The following is a 22,982-nucleotide window of genomic DNA, read 5'->3' as shown; positions in this document are numbered from 1 at the left end:
CATCTTTTTATTCAACTTTAAATGGATTTCATCTTTTCTTTCCACCATTATAATCATCCCAAAAAAGCTTGCAACTTGTGAACTTGAGGAACACTAAATCCCCCCTTCCCTCCTACACACACACACACACACGCACGCACACACACACACACACACACAAGAACACACACCCACACACACACACAAACATTGTCTGGGATCTTAGGCATTCACGGGCTGATGATTCCGATAATCTGAGTTCAAATACAATTCCTGGATCACAGGATTTAAATGACATTATATAGAAATTAGATTTCACATCTCGAGCAACTGAACCTCCCCCCGATCCCATCTCTTTCTAATTACGCTACTTTCCCCTGAATCTGCACCCGACTCTTTCTTCTGCTTCCTTTTTTGTTCATTCTGCTTGAATACAGGCTGGGATATTCTTTAGCAGCACAATGCATCTATTACAATACAAAGTAACCCAGGAGCTGCTATATATTCCCAATGATGGCTCCCTGGTGAATTGGCTGCGTGTTTGATTCATGGTGGGCTGCAGTGTTTTAGAAAGCGGGGGGAGTGCAGTCGTCTACCTGTAAGTGACACTGTGAATATTTACGGGAGGACGCACAGTTCAACTGAATATGTGTTAAATCAGCTTTGAAACTGGAGTCATAGGTGATTCTTTGAATATGACTTCTTTCATTCCAAGAGTAAGCCAAGTAGAGATCACTAGTGAGGTCAAGTTCTATTTTTGGTGTTATACTTGCAGTGGTGTTTTATTGGACATAATTGCAATCTTGAATTTCATCTGAATTAAAGTGTTAATACCCAAGATTACTACCCTAAAAAGGCTCATTAGTTTGGATAACAGTGGATATTTTCAACCTGAAATAATGCCCACATTTAAATGGTCTGCGCTAAAGATAGATATGATACTATAGACATCAACGTTGGGCTGGGAACTCTGCCCTAACCCTTATCCATCCCGGAGTCTCTATCCATCAGTGGCTATCAAGCATTCAGTGTTTGTCATAGAGGAGCGTGGGACTGTGTACTGTGTGTGACCAGGCAGAGATGGGCCCAGATAAAAGGATTCTGCAGAGTCCTGATTGGATCTGCTCCCATGTTTGCCTTCCAGTATCAGGGATTACATGATTTATTAGAGTGTGTTGGGGATGGGTGTTACAGGGTGCTAACTCTCCCACCTACGCCCTGAAGGGGAGTGCATTCCCGAAAAGAGTCCATGCAAATGAAGCAGCCGTCCTGTTTCTGTTGCTCCCCTGCAGCTTGTTTAACTCGCTCCTCCTCAGCTGAAGCCCCTCAGAGTGACTCTGATCATTTTCTCTCTGAATGACCTCTGTTATTGCAAACAAGCAACAAAGAAACAGTCACTCAATGAGCTAGCAACCCTGACATTTTACTTTTATTTATTTTATTTTTTTTTAATCTTGTCTGTCTTTTTCCATGAATCTAGGACCTACACACTTTATTTTGACTATTAAACTGACTGCCGGTAAATAATAATTAAATATGTGGGGGTTTTTTATAAGAAGGGTGTGATCTTGTTGACTCGCCCTCTGTATCTTGAGCTGAAAGGTTAAAAATGTTCGAATTTCTAAGCTTGCCCAAAAAACGCAAAAAAAAAAGAGAACACGTCAAACACAATGTTCCTTAGAAAAACAATGCTTTTTCTAGCAACGCATCTGGCGTGATTGGGCCCTTAAGATTTCATACCTGTTTCGTAAATTAATATTTTGTGTAATTCACAGAGTTCTTGGTTTTTTTGCATGGTCCTCCTCCTCTTTGGATGTGGTGCTTAAATTAACAAGTGCACCTGAACACCTCTTGCTCCACCAGGTAGTGGCAATGTGGACTCTACCATTTAGCGCTTTGGGGTGGGGGTGGTGCAGTGTTTTTTTGTATACTCTTTCAGCCATGTTAAATAAACTATAGCTTGAACTCTTTGAGTGTGGGTTATTGTACATGTTAATGCCTCAGTAGAAAGATGGATGTTACTCATTTTGTACTTTTGTTATTTAAAGTGGTTTAATAGTCTGATCACATTTAACCCTCTCTTGGAGCTATGTGGTTGGACCAGGAAGTATTTAAAGCTATTGTAAAGTTTTTGCACCATTTTGCATGTCTGCTGGGGATCCTGTGAGTTTTATTAATTGTGTTTATCAGTTTGTTCAGAGTTTCTGGGGTGTTCTGATTGATTCGGTTCCTTTAACCAGAACAGTTTGTTCACACCTGGATTTATAGGGTTTGAAATATTGAATCTAAACATTGTCATGCCAGTTGATGTGTTTTAGTGTTGTGTATCCCTTACCCTTATCAATCCAATTTACACTGACAAAAAAAAGGAACCGCTGGCTTCCTCTGGACTTCAGCGACTTTGAGGCCTTCTTTGCTCATACCTGGATTATCTCCAGTAAAACCTTTTTACTGCTCGTTTTCTAACATATTAGAAATGCTAGAAAATGTAGAGCGTTTTTTTTTTTTTTACTTTCAAATTAAATTCTACATGTTGGCAAATGTTTTTACATGCACTGGTACTTGAGAAAACATTTCTTTTGGGGTCAGAGCTCCAAACTGAGTCAGATTAAGTGAGGTCTGCAATTATGTTAAAGTACGTCCTTGAATCTTAATTCAAAGACTTTTTTTCTGTCATAATCAAAGTTATGTAATACTGTCATGTTATATTTACATTACAACAACAACTTAAATGAGCACAACCAAATATGGTTCTAAACTGTTGAATTTTCAAATGTTTGCATGACTTCCAGACACAAAATAAGTCAAAGGTTTTGGTTAGTAAGTGTAAAATGTGATCTACGACGCAGTTATGTGTATCCAATAGTGTGGAACAGGTGCATCATGAAAGCTAGTGTCTTGGCTTTGAATATTTGAGTCAGTGGTTTATTTATTTCACATGTTATAATAACACTGTCAGACAGAGGGAGATTAAAAGATACTTACAACCTTAAAGGTACCCCTGGGAAAACTGTGTATTCATGCGTTAAACACTGTATTTCAGTATCATTGTGAGCTTTTAACCTGTGTAAATGAGTCACAAAGCTAAAGGTTTGTTGAGTCATTAGCCACTACTATTGTAAAAAAAATCATCTTAAACATCTGAGGCTACATAGTCAAATTATCAGTCGTCCTCGTTCTCTCTCTGGGCTCAGCTGGACGTCCTAAGCGGGGGTCAAGGTGGGTGCTGTCCTCTGAAACCACTGCTGACCATCAGTCTGCCAAGCCAGCTAATTTACAGCTCACCCTCCTCCTCCTCCTTCACCCCATGTTATCCAACCTCCGTCAAATCCCCCCCCCCCCCACCTAACCCTCACCAGCACTCTTCATCTGTGCACACATTCTCTCTTTCTGTCTGCCTTCTCTCTCTCTCTCTCTCTCTCTCTCTCTCTCTCTCTCTCTCTCTCTCTCTCTCTCTCTCTCTCTCTCTCTCTCTCTCTCTCTCTCTCTCTCTCTCTCTCTCTCTCTCTCTCTCTCTCTCTCTCTCTCTCAGGCTGGGGGTGAAGACGCTGGCAGCACGCTCCATTGGAGACAAATCAGACTTTCCCGGCCGTGTCATCGTAAAACATCCCCCAGGAAGGTTGCGACCTCCTCACCCTTTCAACTCATCTGCAGGCATAGCAAGGAAGGAGAGGAGGAGGGTCCTTCATGTGGCAGCATAACTACCTAATCCACATTATCGCAAGACAATCAGGTGACTATGGAGAGACACTTTAGTGAAATTCATGAGCAGGGATGGAAAGAATACTCTCTTACAACTGCAATGTATAGCAATAGCGTAGAAAATCTAGAAAACCCTGTAAATAGGAGAGTGAGCTGCTCGCCGTCTCTTTGCTCCTGTGTAAAGTATTTATGTCCTGTTTGAAGGATCCCATTGCTCATCATAAATCAATAGTTTATTGGACAACCGTAGATCCAACACCTAGGAATTTTGAAGTTTATTTTGTGTTGACAAGCAGAATGTGTTATCAACATCTTACATGCATTAGGTTTTTACACTTACTGCTAAAAAGGTGTAGCTTTCATAAATTGCCAATAATGGGAAGAAATTGTGTCCAGTTTTGGGCCTAAACTATGATTGGGTATCTGCCTTGACAAAGGTGGACCTGCACCTGAAACCACAAAGTAAAGTGTACACATTTAAACAGAGGCAGAATAGCTTTAACCCCCATTGAATCACAAACAGCATCCTACCTTCAGGAAGCATCATTTGCAGATTGCAGAAGGATTTCCTTCATTTCATGTTCAGGCTACTCGAAGTCTTCAAAGTGTATCAAAGAAAAGTTTGATCTATAGTGTTGTCTTTTTTTTATTAGTATTAATAAACTGTTGGTGTCCCAAAAGAACTATTTCAGATGAGATTTCTCATCGTCATCTTTGCTGTGTGCTGCAATGCCTCCATGCCTTTTTGGTAGATATAGTTATGATTGAGGAGTCCATTCAACTGGCTACATATGTTATCAATATTGATAGGACTAAAAATTCCCTTTAACTGTTGGTTACAATTTTAAGAACTGTTAGGTTCTCCAACCCAAACCCAACTGGCATGTAAGGGATTATTTCACAAATCAAAGCATTTTTCTTGCGCTTGCAGCTGTCAGGACTTCATTTTTCTTTGCCAATGACTGTTTTAGTAAGAGTTGGATGTTTTCTTAATATTTCCTCGTATTCAAGAGACGTGCAAATAATGTAAATGAATTGTTTCCTGGCATAAGCTGCAGCTTTACACCTGGCTATTGTACCTTTCAAAAGATGAGTCAGAGGAGTTTGACTCCATCATTGTTGACAAACCTTAAATCAGGAGTCCTGCCCCTTCTTGATTCTGATTCTTTTGGTGCTGAGAGCTGATAATGCTGATCTGCGTTGGTTTTGTGAAACTGCCAGGGCAAAAGAGAGGAAGTGGTCTGAGAGCTGGGTTTTTTATTTTAGGTCTCTATGCTTTTTTTGTCTTATCTTTTTTTTTTTTTTGATCATTTTCTGTGATTGTGTTGCATCTTTGTTGTCAACAACTTTCCCTCTGCTTTCAAAAGAGCACTTTTCAAACTCTCCCTTCACCGCTCCCCTTTGTTTGTTCACAGCATTACTGTTGACTCCTGGAAAGATAACCCAACATCTACTCAAATGCACCTCAAACCCATACACAAACACACACACATACGTTGAACCCTACCCAGCATCAGACTCCCTGTTGCTCCAACCTGATGGAGCCATCAGCCAGAAGCCAGACACAGAGCAGTTGTTCTCATGGCCTCATCCCCACTGCAGAGCCTTGACACCGGGAGAGACAAACAATTTGGCCTCCCTCCCACAGCCTCAGCTCAGGGAGCCAGCAGGGGAGGCAGCCAGGGGTTGGTGCGTGTGTGTGTACGTGTGTGACAGAGAGGGAATATAAGAGGCGACTTTGTGTTTGTGTCAGTCAGAGAAAAAGAAAAGACATATTTCTGAGAGTGAGTTCCAATATGGAAAATGTCAGATGCCGGCAGAGGGGATCTATTTGCAGTCAAACAGTTTGTTCCATGAATGTTAAGGGGGTTTGCTTTCAACAAGTGGGATAAATATCCACTGTACTCTTTGCATATAGACAGCCTCCCTTTTGTCCTTTGCGGGAATAGAGGTTGTGCTCATGCAGGTTGTTTGGCCAGCTTTGAATATTGCCACCAGTATGGTAAAACCACGAGGCTTTTGACATGAGGGTTAGGACAAAGGGAAATGGGGTCGTGTGGTGAAATGGTTAATGCGAAACTTAATAGAGGCGGCAATGTCATTATCTCCAAATCCGCTGAGCCCTCTCGACCGGGGGTCGCAGCGTTAGACGGCCACTTTACATCCCGAGCGTGTCGGGCCGAGAGACCGAGGGCATGACTGCCAATCCCATCTGGAGGATTTGTGTCCTCCTCCACCAAATTCAGTAAGCACATGCAGGCTCATAAAGGTGTTGAGAATTGAGGAATTTGTCTGGGAGACATGGTCAAAGTCAATGAGCTAGTTTTGTCTTTCAGCTGGAGGAAGAGTGAAGACAGTCGAGGCCTTGCGCGCCACCTGAACCCTCCTCCTCCTCCTTCAGCGTCCACTAAAACAGGCCTGAGTAAAGGAGATCTGCGTGCCTTTAAATGAGATGAACACTGTCAGATTTACACACTGCCATGGTTTCAACCAACCCCTGATAATCCCTTCCCAGAAATAAATTGTCCCATTAAAATGAAATGTTGCCCATATAGGTTTAATAAATTGAAAACGCTTGTTTGAATCCTCTCTAATTTGGAAGGAATCCCAAGCTTGTAGCAAAGGCTGCAGCAAAATAAGATTATTTGCTGTGTATTATAATGTATGCAGCCGTTTTTATGCGACCAAACAGTGTCAGTGAACCCCCCGATGAAATGTGTGCTTATTTATATGCAGTTATTCAGGTATGCAGTAAATTCCAATTACTTCTTAAGATTTCTATTTAGCATGAGGGAGGAAATATGACAGGGAAGCTCTGTGTTTTGAGCGGTATTGTAAATCTCGTTAACTCTTTGCAGCATGTTGAGAGAAATCTGCATTCATGTTAGGGAGCGAGCAGTGCATAAGATTTTAACATCTGGCTAATAGTTCTGTATGGGCATGTCTGAGAGAGGCCTGGGGTCGATTCAGTTAATGTGAAGATTTCCAAGCTGATTCCAACAGATTTGTTTATTTGACGCTGCATACAGTTTAGATTTGTTTATTTGCATTAATAAATACATGTAAATGTGTTCTCGTGGATGCTGAAAGCCTCTGTAACAGCTTGTAGACTTTTAGACTATATCACCCACCACAACATGTTGGACACATTTAAATCTTTATTTTGATTAAGAAAAACTATTTTTTTCTTTATGGAAAGGACGTGAGGATGTGTTGACAACCACTTTGACACACCACACCACTTGGCTGCTTAAAGAAAATCAGGTACTTTTGAGCCTGGACCACCTTTTGTCATATTTCAGGATCTAATCAAAACTGCGACTTTGGTTAGTTTTTTCTTGTGATATGTGTTACAGAAATATTTTGTTGGCTTCTTTAACATTTTAAACAGCATTTAAGGTAGAAGGAATCAGGCCTCTTTAATGTTCGTGGAGCTCAAATGATTGTTTTTGACCATGGAGTATTGTGTCTTTGTTGAGAGAAAACAGCGGTCTCTTGTTAGGTAGAATCATCCTTCAGTTTGAGAAAGTCAGTGAAGATCTGTTGGGTCTTTCTAGTGAATCCAGACATTATATAATAACAAGCTGAGCCTGTCAGTGACAAACAAAATAACTTTTTGTAGGCATACTGTAAACCGTTAAATTTACCCTTACACAGTCATTTGCTGCCATTGCAGCGTGTTACGTTGCTGCAGGTTGAAGCAACACTGGAGACATTTCAAAACCGTTTGTACGCCAAAATATGCCCAAAACGGGCTTAAGTACAATTACAATGCTATGTTACCATTCTGCATAATCTTTGATAATGAGAAATGAGGGGATGACTGACAATCAGAGTTTAGTATTTTATTTAACTTCTTGGTCATAGTAGTTCAGATTTTATTTTTTCTTATCACATTCATATGTCAATCATTTTTACAGCATGAGTTATAATAACAAAGTGGTATGGCTGACTGGGGTGGGGGCTTTGCTTTTCGCCCTCCTACACATTAGGACCGGCCCTGACAGAAGGCCAGCATTGGTATACTCTTCCCTGCATTGGTTGGACCGAGTGTCTGTGACTGTATGCTTATTGTGTTATGAGCTACACTACAGTGAAGCCCGGATGCTTGTATCCCCTCCCCTGTATTCTGTCCCCCGTGTTGGACCCCCAGGGGCCCTAAATCCCCGCTGCTCTTCCCTGCAGCCCCCCTCTGACGTGCAGCATGCCGAGGCGAGCCGCGCTTTGCCTATGCATTAGCCATCCATTTCCCCCGGCTGACACCTCTCCAACATAAAACCGTAAGGCGGAGGTAAAATATCTCTCTCCTGGCGAAAATAAAGCTTTGTCTGCCTGCTGATCTATTGGATATAAAAATAAAGCCGCGGCTTTCATGCGGGCTTTACCTTATGCGCGCCTTGCTTTTTGCGCACACAAAAGCTCCAATGAAGATGGATGGAAGCAGGATCGGCTGCGGTGCGTCCAGCACAGCAGCATCACTCACTTCACTTCTTCTTCCTCTTCCTCCTCCCTCCCCTTTCCTTCTCCAACACCTTTTTTTCTCTCTCTGATGTCGTTGAAGACTGCGCTGTTTGTTATTGATCAGTATATGTCAATAATTATGCAGGGGTTTCCAGACTAATCGGCTTTAAAAAAGTTGAGGCATACACATTAAACAATCATCAGTTTCGTGTTGATATCTGTTTGATTTCAGTAGTTTGGTAACAATTCTCAGGTTATTTTGTGTACATCTTTGAATCCTCGCAGGTTTTGTTCAGCTCTTTTTTTTAAGGAAGACTTGAATACAGATCAGCGGCTGTGCCTTTGTTTATACCAAAAACTGAAGGCCTTGGAGTGATTGTCAGTTTTGGTATCAAAAGTTTAAATGATAGGCGTGTTGTATTCTAGTCTGTCCCTCAAGTATGAGTAAATATTGCAGCACTCATTCATATCAAAGAGGATCCGTTACATGGCGTATTTTTAGAATCAAACATGGCTCGTTTGTAACTGATTTTTTTTAAGTGGTTTATATTTAAATTCAGGAGTTATGTTTACTTTCCACTCTGAGCAAAGATGCTTAAAAAACATTTTGTTTTGGGGTTAAGGATCTCCAAGACAAGATTTTTCCACATGGCCTTATTTTAAAAACACTCAGTCTACATATCAGAACTAATGAAAAATAAAAAAGGTTTCCTTTGCCAAAAAAAAATAACAAATTCTAAAAAAGGGTTTCTTTCCTATTGAAAGTTAAAATGAGCAGAAACATGTTCCTGGCCAAAATTGCACTTATATTTAACCATTAGGACCCATAATCATCTGCTCCTTAAAAGAATAACAAGCAGCAGAAGATGTATGGTGAAGCAGGAGGGCCGCTCTACTGCATATATTAACGCAGGTATCAGCAGCGGCCAGCTCTCCCTCTCTCCACGCTCGCGGGCTTTTTTTCTTCAGCGCGCAGAAATCCTCTGCGGTGTCTGCAGCAGCAACAGCAGCGGCAGCAGCTATCTGCCGCTCTGCAGCCACGCAGCCCGTCCCCTGAGCATTGGCCAGCGGGCGATAATATCTCAAAGGGAGTGGTTATCGCCACACATTATATTATAATCATTAGTGATCCTAGCCCTTTCACCCCGACTGCAGAATAAACGCGCAGTCCCATTAATCTGAACTGGGGAAACTGCTTTACAGGCTGCTTCCCAGTGTCTGCATGGGGGCTCATTTCTCTGGGATTCTGTTTGGAACATTAGGGCGCAGATATTTGTCTATGTTTTTATTCACAGGCAATGTGGAGGGCTCAGCTGCATCAGGCAGCTAAATGTTCTGCCTAATCTGTCAGAAATATGATCTCATGTATTATTTTGCTGGTTTACAGGTTGTGTGAGGCAATCTAAAGAAAAAAGCCTGTATGAATGTTGAGCACAGAAGCACAACATACTACTTTTTTTTTAAACGTATAAGAGTAGGAATATTTTCTTGTATATTTTCTCTTTAGCATATTTTGAACAAAGCTTGTTACACCATGTGAAGGTCATTCCCTGACAAATTTTGTCAAGGAGAAAATCCAATAATATGTATTTGAGTGAGTGAGTGAACTTTAGCTTTATTTTTTTCCCTGAAATGAAGCTCACTGGGAATGCGTTGAAATTATTTTTTGCAAGGGTGTTTTTTTCTGACATTACACAGCAATGAACAGAATTTAAAGTTATATTAGTTGTGAAAATTGCAACTTCGCCCATGTGCTCTTTCTTTCGCCAGGCTGAATTCGCCCCCTAGAGGACTGAAAGGGACTCTGGTGGTGTTGGTGGCCTTGTTTCTGGATGACCTCAGAGTTTCATGCAGGTTCCAGACCCTAAAGCCCCCCAATTCACTGAATCATATGATCTCCTTGAGAAAACACACTGACAGTGAAGAACACAGAGATGGTCATAGCTGTGGACGGTTTAGGGGGACAAGCTCTGAATGTGTGTGGGTGCGTGCGCGTGTGCGCGTGTATGGATTCAGTTGGGGGTTGACTGACTGAGAAGGGACAGCTGTAGGGAGATGATCTATAAATCCCATTGGATTTCTCTCAGCACAGGCCGGGACCGGAGTTGGAAAGTCTGGAAAATGTTTGCGTAGAGTTGCTGTTGGCTCAATAATCCACGTCGAGTTCACATCGGCATATGTTTGGCTGCTGATCTACAGGAGGGGGAGGAGGGGAGTGATGGGGACTCAGCACAACCCAGCCAGTCGATGGTGGGACTGTGCGTGCTTTGCGTTTGTGGGTTATAACATCACAGACTACGAATTTCACTAAATGTGTCATGTGTGCTTTATGAGGCCTTTCTGCTGCGCGAGCACCGCACACTGGGATGAATGAATGGATGGAGCAGGAATGGAGGGAGGGTCGGTTTTCGGTCCTGGGAGTGCGTGATAATGCGGTGAGGAATGATTGACAGACTGGGTCGAGCTGGGGCGGAAAACACCCCCCACCCCACGTCCTCAAGCAGTGCTCACAATCACACTAAATATTATGTTCACATTTTTACGCGTTTGAAAGAGTTTGTAAAATTGTTAATGCAAAGCACAATTATGTGTTGTTGAAACACCTTTCTTTATCTGAGTGTTTAGGAAAAAAAAAAGAATTAAAACGTTGTATTGAGTGATGCAATACAACTGGCTAAAAAAGTGTTTTTTTAAGATGGTGAATATATTTAAGAGGTTGTCATCTAAAAAATATGTATTTATTTTCTTGGTATTCTGCATGGACTATAGTGTACTTGCAATGAGATAAATAAGTAATCAACCAAATACTTTATCTTTTTTATGATTGCTTTTCTTTTCTAAAAAATTAGCACATCTGCCAGCTCTACACTGAAAAAAAAGTTCCTATTCCATCTCCTGAGGTTTTCCACCCTGGAATAGAAATGAAAAATTATCTAAATAATATTAACTCAGCAGCTTCGCAGAATCAGGCCTGTGTATTTCTAAAAAATAAACTCACTCAGAATGATCAGTGTGGCTTATAATGATTTATGAATGCCATTGCCTGATTCAGTACTCCCTTGTAAAAAAAGATTGGGGGGGGGGTCCTGCAAAAGCTGAGCAGAGCACTGGACCGGTACCCCTCGTTCGATGGACGTCCAACCCCCCACCCCCTCTCCTCTTCCTCCTCCCCGGTTCACTCGGTTGATCAAAGCTCCAGTCGAGGGTGATATTTCTCTCTCTGTTACCGGAGTCACGGTTCGTCCCCCGGCTGCCTGTCCGGCTGTAGAACCTCACAGCCCCGCCACCTGACGCTGTTTCGTTCTTATATTTTCAACACCTTTTCTTCCCTCCCCATCTAATCACCTGCCCGATTTAGTCTTTATCCCGGAGTCCTCTCCTTCCACGAGCTGTGCCCCTCGCGCATTGTTGTGATGACATTGTGTCTCTTAACTGGAGGAGAGAGGGGAGACAAATAAACGTGTCATGATTAGAATTAATGATTGCATGCATCTTCACAGCCTCATTCATTATCTCAGATTAATTATCTCGCAGTGTACCAGTTCACTTGTCTGCACTTCATAAACCTCAAATCTCATGGGCTGCTTTACAACACTGTGGCCTGATAGTGAAATGTCCCCTTTCTTAAACGTGCTGGCGTGGCCTTTAAAGTCTTAAATTAGAGTTAGGCTTAAGTAAATGCATGTAACTAAATGTGGAATTAAAAAGTGCTTGCTGGACACAAGGAAAAGATAGCTGTCAGATGAATTGGGGGAATGTAGATTTTTCCTTTTAGCTGTGTTATTACGTCTTGACCTCCTGCATGCAGGCCTGCTGGAAGGCCTCATGTAATAAAAACTACCTCCAATTATTGTCATATATACGCAGTACTTAAATAATAAAAAAAAGATACAGTAATACATTAAGTATATTCAATTTAGGCACATATGCAGCATCACAAATTCCAATTCACAACTTGTGCCAGCATCAGAATAAAAAAAAGTGTGAGAGTAAAATCTATTGCTAGTGAGGGATTACAGTGGTAAGGTTAAAACCATTTTTGCATTTAATAGTGTCTTTGCCTGGAGGGGAGCTGAGATATTTTTAAGCCTATAGCCCATATTTTGATTTCCTTCTATTCGTGGATTAATCTGCCTCTGTGAGCTTGCTTTTTCTCTCTCTGGTTTATTCTAAATCAGGCGGAGATTATCCCCACTGACAGACTATCAAGGCATCTTCTCCACATGCAAACAACAACAACTTTTCTTGTTTACATGCCGCATTTACAAGTTTGTGTGGAGGCTGAGAATGTAAGGCCTACACCATGGGTTTCTGAGGTATTTGTTTTTTATTCTTCTGCAGGTTTTAGTGCAAAAAGAATAACATGTAGCTTCGTAGGCCACCAGAAACGCTGTATCCCCATAACTGATTGCACTTCTATGCACAATTATGCACCGCCCAGTTGTCATGGAGCTAAATGACCCCTCTTTGCCTGTGTCTCTGACGGAAACGTAACCAGATGCGCTGAGGCGCCGTCCACAAACAGACTGGGAAACCCGATAAAGAAGGGAGAAAAGAGAAAAAGAGTGGAGCAAAGAAAGAGAGGGATACTGGGATGGAAAGGGGCTGAAGCGAATACGTGTGCGTCTTTTTTATTCTTTTTTTTAAGGAGAAAAAAAAAAGCCTTATCTCTTTTTCATCAGCCAGTTACACATGGCCCGTTGAAGAGGAGCTCCCCAGACGCGTGGAGGCAGCTGGACGGGGAATAGCGGCGTTTTGCATGAGAAGCAGCCCATATGCAGGAGGATGCTGCCGGCCTATAGGTAGAGAATAAATTGGTGTCCCTCGTTCACTTTTTCTGCGAAAAGTGAGCTGCTACTAATGACGAACAAACAAACTCAGCAATGTTGCTCCTAAATTTGCAAATTCATTATTAAATTGATATTCTTCGAAGTATTTCATAAACAGCCAAATTGGAAAACACTGTTATAAGAACAACTTTTAAACTATATTTGGCAAACCTTGGATATTTTTAACCTTTCTCCCAACTAGATAAGTAAAAGAAAACCATCTGAGATGTGTTAGAGTGTCACCAACACGAAAGACTTGACCGATCTCTGTGATGGGAAATGACTGATAATCCAGCGGGCTGTGATGCTCATGGTGTTATTTACTTAAGGTGGACTTGAAGTGGATTGGATCTCCTTAATGAATTGTCCGAGGTGTCTGGGCCGCGAGCTCCTGACGGGCTGAGCTGCACGAGCTGTCAACTTTAGAGCCTCTCAGTCTTTCACTTCGACGCTTCCTCTCCATCACGCCAAAGAGAGAACGAGCTGCGAAAGTGCGCCGCTGCTAATGCGCAAAGAAACACGATAAAAGTAAATGAGAACATGGCTGTGACTCTATCCACAGAACCCTGAATCTGATCTTGACAGAGGAGTTCTGCACCCTCTGGCTGTGTAATCAAACATTTAAGCTCAAGAGATGATGCATTCAAGTGCAAAGCAGGTAGAAGATTAAATATTTTAGCTGCTTTATTGGTGATGAAAGCCTTAGGTTACTCTCAAATTACTAAAACAAACATGCCAAACTTGCGCGTAATTTTCTGGCGCAGAGTATCTACATGAATAAACAGGGAGCACGCCATGCAATATGCGCCTGCAGCTCCCCTTTTCCTGAAGACGCCGCTGTATCTACCTGCTCAGATTCCTCCTTCATGCCCCCCTCATGCCCAGCAGACAATTTGCTCAGCAGCTGAGAAGTGGCGTCTCTCCCTCCGCGCTGCTCGCCCTCCGCCGCGGCTGCTTCCTCCAAACAGATTCACTAACATATGACAGTTTGCAGGGAAATTCTTGACAATTGGTGTCTTGAGTGTGTGGCATAAATAGCAGGCAGAGCCCTCGCTGGGTTATGATGGGGCGGCTTGATGGTTGCTGGCATGGCGCAGCGCTGATTGGTCCGGCCGCGGCCTGACGTCAGGAGGCTGGGAATAAGGCTGGGCTGGAGCTTTAGGAGCAAGACAGTGTTACTGGAGACCCAGCTCATCCCAGCAAACACAACGTACTGGAGACTGAGGGCATCCCAGCATTCACACTGACTACTACAGGAGCCGCCAGCGCATCCCTGCATCCCCCCGCCAGCACGAGCTTAACATCCAGGATCACCGGACGAGGGGAAACACTTTTTTTATTTATCTTTTTGGGTGTGTTATTTTGTTTCTTGCTGGCTTTTAAACATTGGATACGCTGCCATGTCAAAGTACACTGAATTATTTATAGGCGTGCGTGTCTTGTTGTGTGACAGCTCTGCCCTGAAAGCTTTTTATTAGACGCCTCTTCCAGCCCTGACTGGCACACGACGCTCCTCTCAGCCGATGCGTCACTTCCACGCGCGCCGGGACAACCAAGCTGGCTCCGGTCTCCTCGTCTGACCTTATCTGCAGCTTCTTTTGCAAAATTCTACATTTTGGTCTGGCCCCGGATCGAGTAAAGGACTGATTATTTTCCTCCCTTGGCTTCTCAACCTGAGTGAAAGGACGCGGTCGTATCCCTCCCTGTTTCTTTCTTTTGTGGACGCTGATTCTTTTTACGCATGCAGGGAGAAATCTGTGGTGACACCTGATCGACTGGCTTCTCCGCGCACATTGACCCGGGAGCTCCAGGCGAATCAGGGAGAGGAGAAAGCAGATACACGGTCAATGCTCGGACTGTGCTGTTGATTTTGTTTGTGTGTGTGAGCGCTCTTCATTTGTGGGGTTTGTTGCCCAGCCAAAGCCATGGTCCACTGTGCCGGCTGCGAGAGGCCTATCCTGGACCGCTTTCTGCTCAACGTTCTGGACAGAGCCTGGCACGTTAAGTGCGTGCAGTGCTGCGAGTGCAAGTGTAATCTGACAGAGAAATGTTTTTCTCGAGAAGGGAGACTATACTGCAAAAACGATTTCTTTAGGTAAGCTCGAGGAAAGTGACAGAAAAACTCCAGTCCAGTGTTTTTATTTGTGAATGTGTCAGGTGATGTATCAGGAGCTGGACTGAAACGGCAGCTAAATATGCACAAATGCATTTGAGAAATAATCATAAACTAAAATTGTAACACAGGTTAAAAAAAAATAAAAGCCATTAAAGATAGAAACTCTTCTTTTAATTTACCACAACAAAAAATAGAATTTAATTCCGTTTTTTGGTAATAATTTAGTTAATATCAAAATTTAAGTTATATGTATATTTATATACATATATTTTATCTTGACAAAGGTCAAAGTAAATCCCAAAAGCTTACACCTATTATCTTGTCTTTGAGTCACATTTTTTTAAAGGTTAAACAACAAATATCTAACATTTATTCAAAAAGAAATAAGCACATCTGTTGACTGCACACACATTGTAAGTATTTTAAATGAACTCATATTCTCCGTTTTATTTATCTTTTCCTCTTAATAAGTGGATAAATCGACCTGTCCGTGCCTGCAGGCGTGAATGAGCACTCAAAGGCGATAAGCTTTGATTAGGAGCGAGTAATTAAAAGCTTGTTAATTTGGATTCTTATGCAAAACAACAACAAAAGAGGGGCAGCAACATTAAACGCGTGTGCACTCGCTCACAGCGGGGGGAGAGGAGAGGAAAGGGGGAGTTGTTAGGAAATCGAGGAAATCACACTTGGGGTGTTTATTTTATTTTTTTACAGCGTGCAGCGGCCGGGGAGCACTCAGGATCAAACCCCGGCCAGAGGAGCCGTTGGCCCGGTGTGTTTGCTCAGTCCGACTGAGGAGGACGTGATAAGTGGATTTGAATAGTAAACTAGTTGAAAAGATCAAGTCCGCAGACAATGCAATCACAGACGTGCAGTCAACAAGCAGTGCACACCACTCAATACACATTGTTTAACGTGAAGTCAATGGCAGAGCTGTAATTTATTATTCCAAGGCAAACTGCTGTGTGAGAGCGTTAATGGGACCTGGATATTTACGGGATTTGTAAGATAGATCCCACTTTATGTATTAGTGGAGACAAATAGCAAAAAAATACGGCAAATAAATATAATGGTAAAATATAAACTCTTCACTTCGGCGATGGTTCTTTTCAAAGTCGTGCATTTGCTTCTTTCGATAGAAAATAGTCTTCTTATCCTCTAATAACTTCGACAAAATTCAGATTTAGAATGAATGTTTATCAGAATAATTAGTACATCTCTTAAAAATACAAAAAATTAAGAAGTAGCCTTTCGGCAGATCATGTTTTTTTTTTTTCTAAAATGTTATTATTTACAGATGCAAAAAAAAAAAAAATAATAATATATATATATATATATATATATATATATATTATTTTGATTTACCTAAAATGTTATTTTTGATTCAACGTTAGGGTTTACTCTAAAGAATATAAAAAAATGTAAAATACAAACATTTCTGAAATGCCTTTCTACCTCTAACATAAAAGGAGTGGGGGTTTTTTTGTAGATATTATCTTTAGTTTATCTTTTTGTTATTGCCTCGTTTGTTACGTTATCATTGTGTAGTTTTGTACTTATTTCAAAGGCTTATGCTTTAACGTTATCTTATTCCCTTTTATAAAAGAAAAAAAAAGATTTCTCATATTTATTAGACATGTTTATTTTTCCTTGTAAAATCAGATTTCATTTTAAACATCAGCTTTTTAAGTGTCGATCTCTGTCTAAATTCTGCACAATAAGCGTTAACACCAAACCTGATTGTAATGATGAAAAAGAAATGAAGACCTTCACAACACATGGCTATATCTCTAATAATCTCTTCTTCTTCTCCTCCTCCTGCAGGCGGTTCGGCACGAAATGTGGTGGTTGTTCGCAGGGCATCTCACCAAACGACCTGGTCCGGAGAGCCCGGAGCAAAGTGTTTCATCTCAACTGCTTTACTTGCATGATGTGCAATAAGCAGCTCTCCACCGGAGAGGAGCTCTACATCATAGACGAGAACAAGTTCGTTTGCAAAGACGATTACCTAAACAACGCCAGTGTGAAAGACACCAACCTCCTCTCAGGTACGCTGGCTGTGTACATGTGTGCGTGTTTGTGAGTGCAAGGCGGATAAATTGTGATGGATGTGGCGTGTGCAGTCCCGCAGAGGCTTCATCATTTCCATGACCAGGACTTAGACTGCTTTTAGAGACAAAAGCACAGTCAGTGCTGTTCCTACATGTAAGGTGTGATATTTTCACCTCAAGTCTCTAATGTTAATTTTACTCATAACCTATAAATTACTTCAAAATGCTTCGTTCGGGGCATGTGATTGAAATATCCTGAATATGGTTGTTTTATAGCAGGCTCAACGTTTATTTAAAAAAAAAAAATCTCTCAGTAGAGGGCACAGCATCAGCTCCTTTTTTAGTGAAAGTGTCAAATCTTATTTTTATGTCAATATTATTATAAAAGGAACAAAACGCACTGTATTGAACTGTAAATATATCTTAAAGAACCCAAAAATGAATTAATTCATTTTTAATGTTGGGTTTGCATCACTGACCTTAAAGTCGGAGTCCAGCCTCCATGAATAGAGCATCACTGCTGATATGGTGGCCTGTTTTGGTGTATTGAATATCTTTTTGTGTGGTTCAGTATTTCAGTACTGTGTTTGCAGAATGCCTCTGATTAATTTCAACATATGATTCCTGTAGTTACGGCATGCAGTGACCCCAGCTTATCGCCGGACTCTCAAGACCAGCTCCAGGACGACGTGGTTCTGAAGGACACGGAGATCGCCGCCTTGTCCGACAAAGAGACGGTGAATAACGAGAACGACGACCAGAACCTCGGGGGGAAGCGGCGCGGCCCGCGGACCACTATCAAGGCCAAGCAGCTCGAGACGCTGAAGGCGGCGTTCGCTGCGACCCCCAAACCCACCAGACACATCAGGGAGCAGCTGGCACAGGAGACTGGCCTCAACATGAGGGTCATCCAGGTAAAGCAACATCTCAATGTCCAAGCTGCGGTTTTGAGAGCTCCATGTGGACTATAATTCTTAGTTTGATCATAAATTCATTAATTAAACTCCAGATAACGACACAGCTAGTTGTCCATTTTTATCAGAGATTCAAAAAAATATATTATTTTAAGTCTCTTTAGGTTCTATAAAAATCTTCTTTCCCTGTCTATCCTGTTCTGAAATATTATAGAAACAATAGTCTGGGGCAACAAAAGGGCTCGCGCCTTTTCTGTTTTATAGGGTGTTACGCACCCATTAAAAGGTGTGATGTAACAGCTTCTATTTTATGGAAAATGTCCCTGCCAGGCTGCCATGACCGTGTAGGCCCAGCTCATCCCATCAGAGAGGCTCCACCTCCCCCCTCACCTCCCCCTCTCACATCCTTCACCCCTCTTTAAAGGAGGCCTCTTCCCTTCAAACCGCGTGCTCACATTGAATTCATTAAGCCAAAGATTGGCCGACGCACGAGGTTGATTTGGAAACGGGTAATTTATATGGGTATTTTTGATTCTTGGCGCTCGCGACGGGGCAAAGTCGCCAACTGGCGCCGGGCTGCTGGGAGCACTGGGACTCCTGGCACAGCGCTGCCATCACGTTTTTCGACCACATTTAGCCATGCTGAGCGCTTTTTTAGCCAAGTAGAAAGACCCAAATCTGTTTCAGGGGTCTTCCTCGAGTTACACAAAGAGACATTATTATTATTAATAATATGTAGCCTATTCATTTATTTAGCAGTTATTTATATACCGAACTGTATTCTGAAATTATTGTATATATGATAAATTAACTAACGTGTATAAGTTTGAAATCAAACAGACCCCACATCCACTAAAAATCGTTTTAGAAATCAGAAGCGCTTTTCTGCAGATTTCCATATATGGGATTTTTTCCCCTTCAGAAAGTGGATGAGGCTGCGGGGCAGATCAAAAGGTAAAAAAAGGTTTAGCATTGCAGATTAATGGCGATAAAGTGAAAATGTTGGAGCAGGGGTATCTAATATGTATGAGCGCGAGGGAAAAGGGAAGAGCGTAATTAAAGGAAGCCGGCCTATAGATTAGGAAATGATAACCTCCAAGAGCCCGGTAATATATCGGTAACAACCCTCCTATTAAGTATTAATTGGAGATTTTAAGCCCCCGCTGCTGCAGCCTTCAGCCGGAGTAAATGGAGGGTTAAAAGATCATTAGGGAGGTTAGATGGGACTCTCGCTCCTGTAACGATAATTGGCCGCAGCCTCTCCACCGGCGCACAGCCTTGCGGATTTAACGCACCGGCACATCACGCACGCAGCAAAACACACACACAGAGGTCGGTTATTTACCCTAATAAGAAGCTAATGTGTCCAGGTGCCAAGGTAAATATCCCACCTAATTACATGAGCTTTTGTGTTGGGGATAATTTACACAGCGATGTTTAGTTGCATTTCCGAAAATAATCCAAAACGTGCCTTTTAATGTCCGTTTGTCAGCATTTCTTTCTCTGCCCCATCACCTCCATTTCTACCTCTCCTTCCATCTCCCTTCACTGAATATTGACGTGCGATCAAAATGGCGTCGGCAGCATGTTAGCTGACTGACAGGAGGTGACCCGTATATAAATGTGTGTGTGTTTGTTTTCAGGTTTGGTTTCAGAACCGACGTTCCAAAGAGAGGCGCATGAAGCAGCTGAGCGCTCTGGGCGCACGGAGACACGCGTTTTTCCGGAGCCCAAGGCGGATGAGGACGCTGGTGGACCGGCTGGAGCCCGGGGAGCTGATCCCCAACGGGCCTTTCTCTTACTACGGAGGTATGCAAACAATTTGGCCTATTTTGTTATTTTTGTCCAATGTATTTGTGACATTAAATATCACATAGTAGTAGTATAATAGTTTATATTCGCTTAAAACTATTTGTTAGACTATCATATCTGCATTGGCGTTGTAGCTTTAATTGGAAATTAAATAAATGACCTGCATTGTTCTGTCTTATCTTATCTAAAGGCCTATACAGTCTGCTTAAGTGACTCAGTTTAACGTTTAACGGGGCTGTTTTGTAGTTTTTTTAGACATGGAAAAATATTGTATTAAAAGCATGTCTGCACACTTTCTTTCTGAACTTAATACAGCATGAAAAAAAGGTGCATGCTAGTTTTGGACGCCAAATAAAAGTAAAAATGATTTAAAAAAAAAAAAAACCTGAATCCATTAAAAATATTATCTGCCCTCTGCTCAGCATATTGCTAGTTTGGACATGAGGATAAAGCTTTTTAATGTAATTTTTAAATCAATTTTAAAGTTGCGTACTGAGCGAGGTTTACCAATGCTTGTGGACTTTTGAAAACCACTGAGTTATGTTACACATCAGTGATTTGATACAGAAATCTTACTTTTAAATGTTGGATCATTTTCAGAGACTTTCACTTGTGCTCGGGCCTTTTGTCCTCCCTGCTGAAGCAAAAACTCTTTGAATGATATTCTGCTGAGTAAAAAAAAAAATCTCAGTCTCAGTAGGTAGAATTGCTGATGAAATGGCCCCATTTTAATTAATTTTGTGGCCACGTTGTTCTCCCCACCCAATTGCAGTTTTGATTTAAGTGTAACGTGCTCTGTGACTAATGTAGTAAGGCGAGGGTCTCTCCCCCCTCTAATACAAATCAAGCTATGTATATTCAATGAATTCCTCAACGTCTCCAGAATTATTCCTGCACCCCCATTGTTCTCACTTAATTTTTTTTCTTGGATCTGCAGATTATCAAAGTGAGTACTATGGCCCGGGAGGAAACTACGACTTCTTCCCTCAGGGGCCTCCGTCGTCACAGGCCCAGACCCCGGTCGATCTTCCCTTCGTGCCCTCCTCAGGCCCCACAGGCACCCCCCTCGGAGGTATGGACCACCCCCTGCCGGGCCACCACCCCTCCAGTGAGGTGCAGCGCTTCTCCGATATCATGTCCCACCACCCAGGGGACTCTCCCAGCCCGGAGCCCGGCATCCCAGGGCCCCTCCACAGTATCTCTTCTGACGTGTTCGGCCCCAGTCCACCTTTTACCTCACTGTCTCTGAACGGCAGCGGATACAACAACCACCTGTCCCACCCGCCCTCGGAAATGAACGAGGGCACTGTGTGGTAGCTTTCAGAGAGAGCGGACTCTGCTGGAGAGAGATTCAGTAACGGAGGGTGAGGTTTGGAGGTGTTGGGGGGCTGGGGGGTGAAAAACAGGGGCGTGGAAATCGACAGGCATCAGTATTTTTGGGGGCGTTTTCATATTTATTTATTTATTATTTGAGTTGTTGATCTTTTCTGTGGAAAAAGGGATGAAAAAAATATGTTTTGAACATTGTCCTCGGTATTGTGTTTGGGTGTTTGAATCGCTTCTTTTGCCCCCACCCTGGACTATAAATGAAATAAATAACTGGGCAAGACTGCTGAAGTGGCACCATTACACCCTCCTTCTTTGGGCCCCTGGGGCACCCTGTCACCCCCCCTGACTCCTGTCGGTGGCCCGGCACAGCGACCAAACCCCCAACACTCACTGGTGGGGTGTAAAGTACCATTCTGAGATCTCCTATAGTACGTCCTGAACATGAAAACATCCTTAGCTACTGTCAAAGACTTGGAAAGCTTTACAGAAAGAAGAAAGGGGCAGAGGGTTGGTGATGTGCTGACCCGGCAGTGTAGGAAAGCTGAGCGGAGTTCAAACTGCGTTCGAGGCGCTCAACTCGTCCCTATTTATTCAGAAGCTCCTCAGACCTCTTTGCCTCTTGAGGCTCTGCCATATTGACGCTTAACCTTTTTGACACTATATTTCTGAAGGCCAGAGGAAATGACAATGTTTCCTCCTTCCTACTGGACTTTTCCTATAATTTTTTTCTTGTCTTGGTTTCAGAATGTCCACCAAATCTGAAGAAGGCCGCCTTCAAAAGGCAAACAGTATAATCCCTCTACGGATTGCAAACCCTTTATTTAAAAATGGAAATGAACTTGAAATGTTGAAATGAAGTCTACCTTCTAAAAATCTTCTACCGGGGTTCTAAATGGGACTTAGAACAGTCAACTGTTTACGTGATCTATTTAATTCAGGAGTCCAGAAGTCTCGAAAACCATGTTTTAGAACCTCTCGATCCATATAAAAATGTTCCAAGCAACCAACCAAACTTTTGTATTGATTTCATTTATATTGTATGGAGATAAAAAAAAAAACACATTTGCTGGGTTTGTGGTTCACTGTGCTAGTTTGTACAAGATGTTGTTTACAAAAAAGCTGAAAAAAAGAATAAAAACATAAGTAGACATTTGCCAAAATAAAAAAAAGAATAGCACAAATCCTGTTCAAGTGCTTTGCACCCTCATCTGCAGAACGTGTTGAGACAAAATGTACGTGTTCAAAGGAGTAATTGACTTCTTAATTTTTTAGTCTGCTGAAAATACATTCATAAAATTGTTAATATGACATACTTAGACAGGTTTTATTTTTGTGTCTTCAAAGGAGAAAAATCCCAACTATTAAAAATTGATGGTCAAATATGCAGCGAGTAGCTGCTACATCTCTTTGAATATCAAGCCCTCATGGTATGTCTTTTATTGTTCCAATAAACCGAAGCTTATGTGACCTCCAGTGCATATTAGACCATTCACTGTATAAATCCAACATGTTGACAAAAATGTGTTTCTAATAAAACTAGAAAATATACTTATGAATTTAGAACATATTTTCTTTGGGATCAAATTTTTTACAGTATACTGATACATTACAGTGTGACATATATATTACACTGTGCTGCCACATCACAGGGCTCTTTATGAAGCGTTTATCAGGCCGGCGTCACTCATATCATAATGAATGCTTTTTGCCTACACGGTGAATTTTCCTTTCATGTGAAGTGTGGAATAATTGGCCTTTGCAGACAAGATGACTGGTAAATATTTGTTCA

The 22,982-nt window shown here is 42.0% G+C and overlaps 1 protein-coding gene across 1 annotated transcript; it reads left to right on the top strand.

Moving 5' to 3' along the window:
* Window positions 1–14,151: 14,151 nt before the first annotated feature.
* Window positions 14,152–22,666, top strand: lhx1a (LIM homeobox 1a). The gene is made up of 5 exons (XM_079353934.1): window positions 14,152–15,066; window positions 16,912–17,135; window positions 17,769–18,052; window positions 19,696–19,861; window positions 20,802–22,666. The coding sequence occupies exons 1-5, from the start codon at window positions 14,897–14,899 to the stop codon at window positions 21,179–21,181; spliced, it is 1,224 nt and encodes a 407-aa protein (XP_079210060.1). The 5' UTR covers window positions 14,152–14,896; the 3' UTR covers window positions 21,182–22,666.
* Window positions 22,667–22,982: the final 316 nt, after the last annotated feature.

The sequence above is a fragment of the Symphodus melops genome (genome assembly GCF_947650265.1).
Source record: "Symphodus melops genome assembly, chromosome: 10".
NCBI classification, from domain to species: domain Eukaryota; kingdom Metazoa; phylum Chordata; class Actinopteri; order Labriformes; family Labridae; genus Symphodus; species Symphodus melops.
Note: the sequence above shows the minus strand (reverse complement) of the source record. Positions and strands in the feature narration are given on the sequence as shown.

Coding starts and splice junctions, on each gene's coding strand:
- lhx1a (XM_079353934.1), top strand. CDS start 14,897: ATGGTCCACTGTGCCGGCTGCGAGAGGCCTATCCTGGACCGCTTTCTG. Junction 15,067..16,911: donor TGCAAAAACGATTTCTTTAG/GTAAGCTCGAGG, acceptor CTCCTCCTGCAG/GCGGTTCGGCACGAAATGTG. Junction 18,053..19,695: donor TCAACATGAGGGTCATCCAG/GTAAAGCAACAT, acceptor GTTTGTTTTCAG/GTTTGGTTTCAGAACCGACG.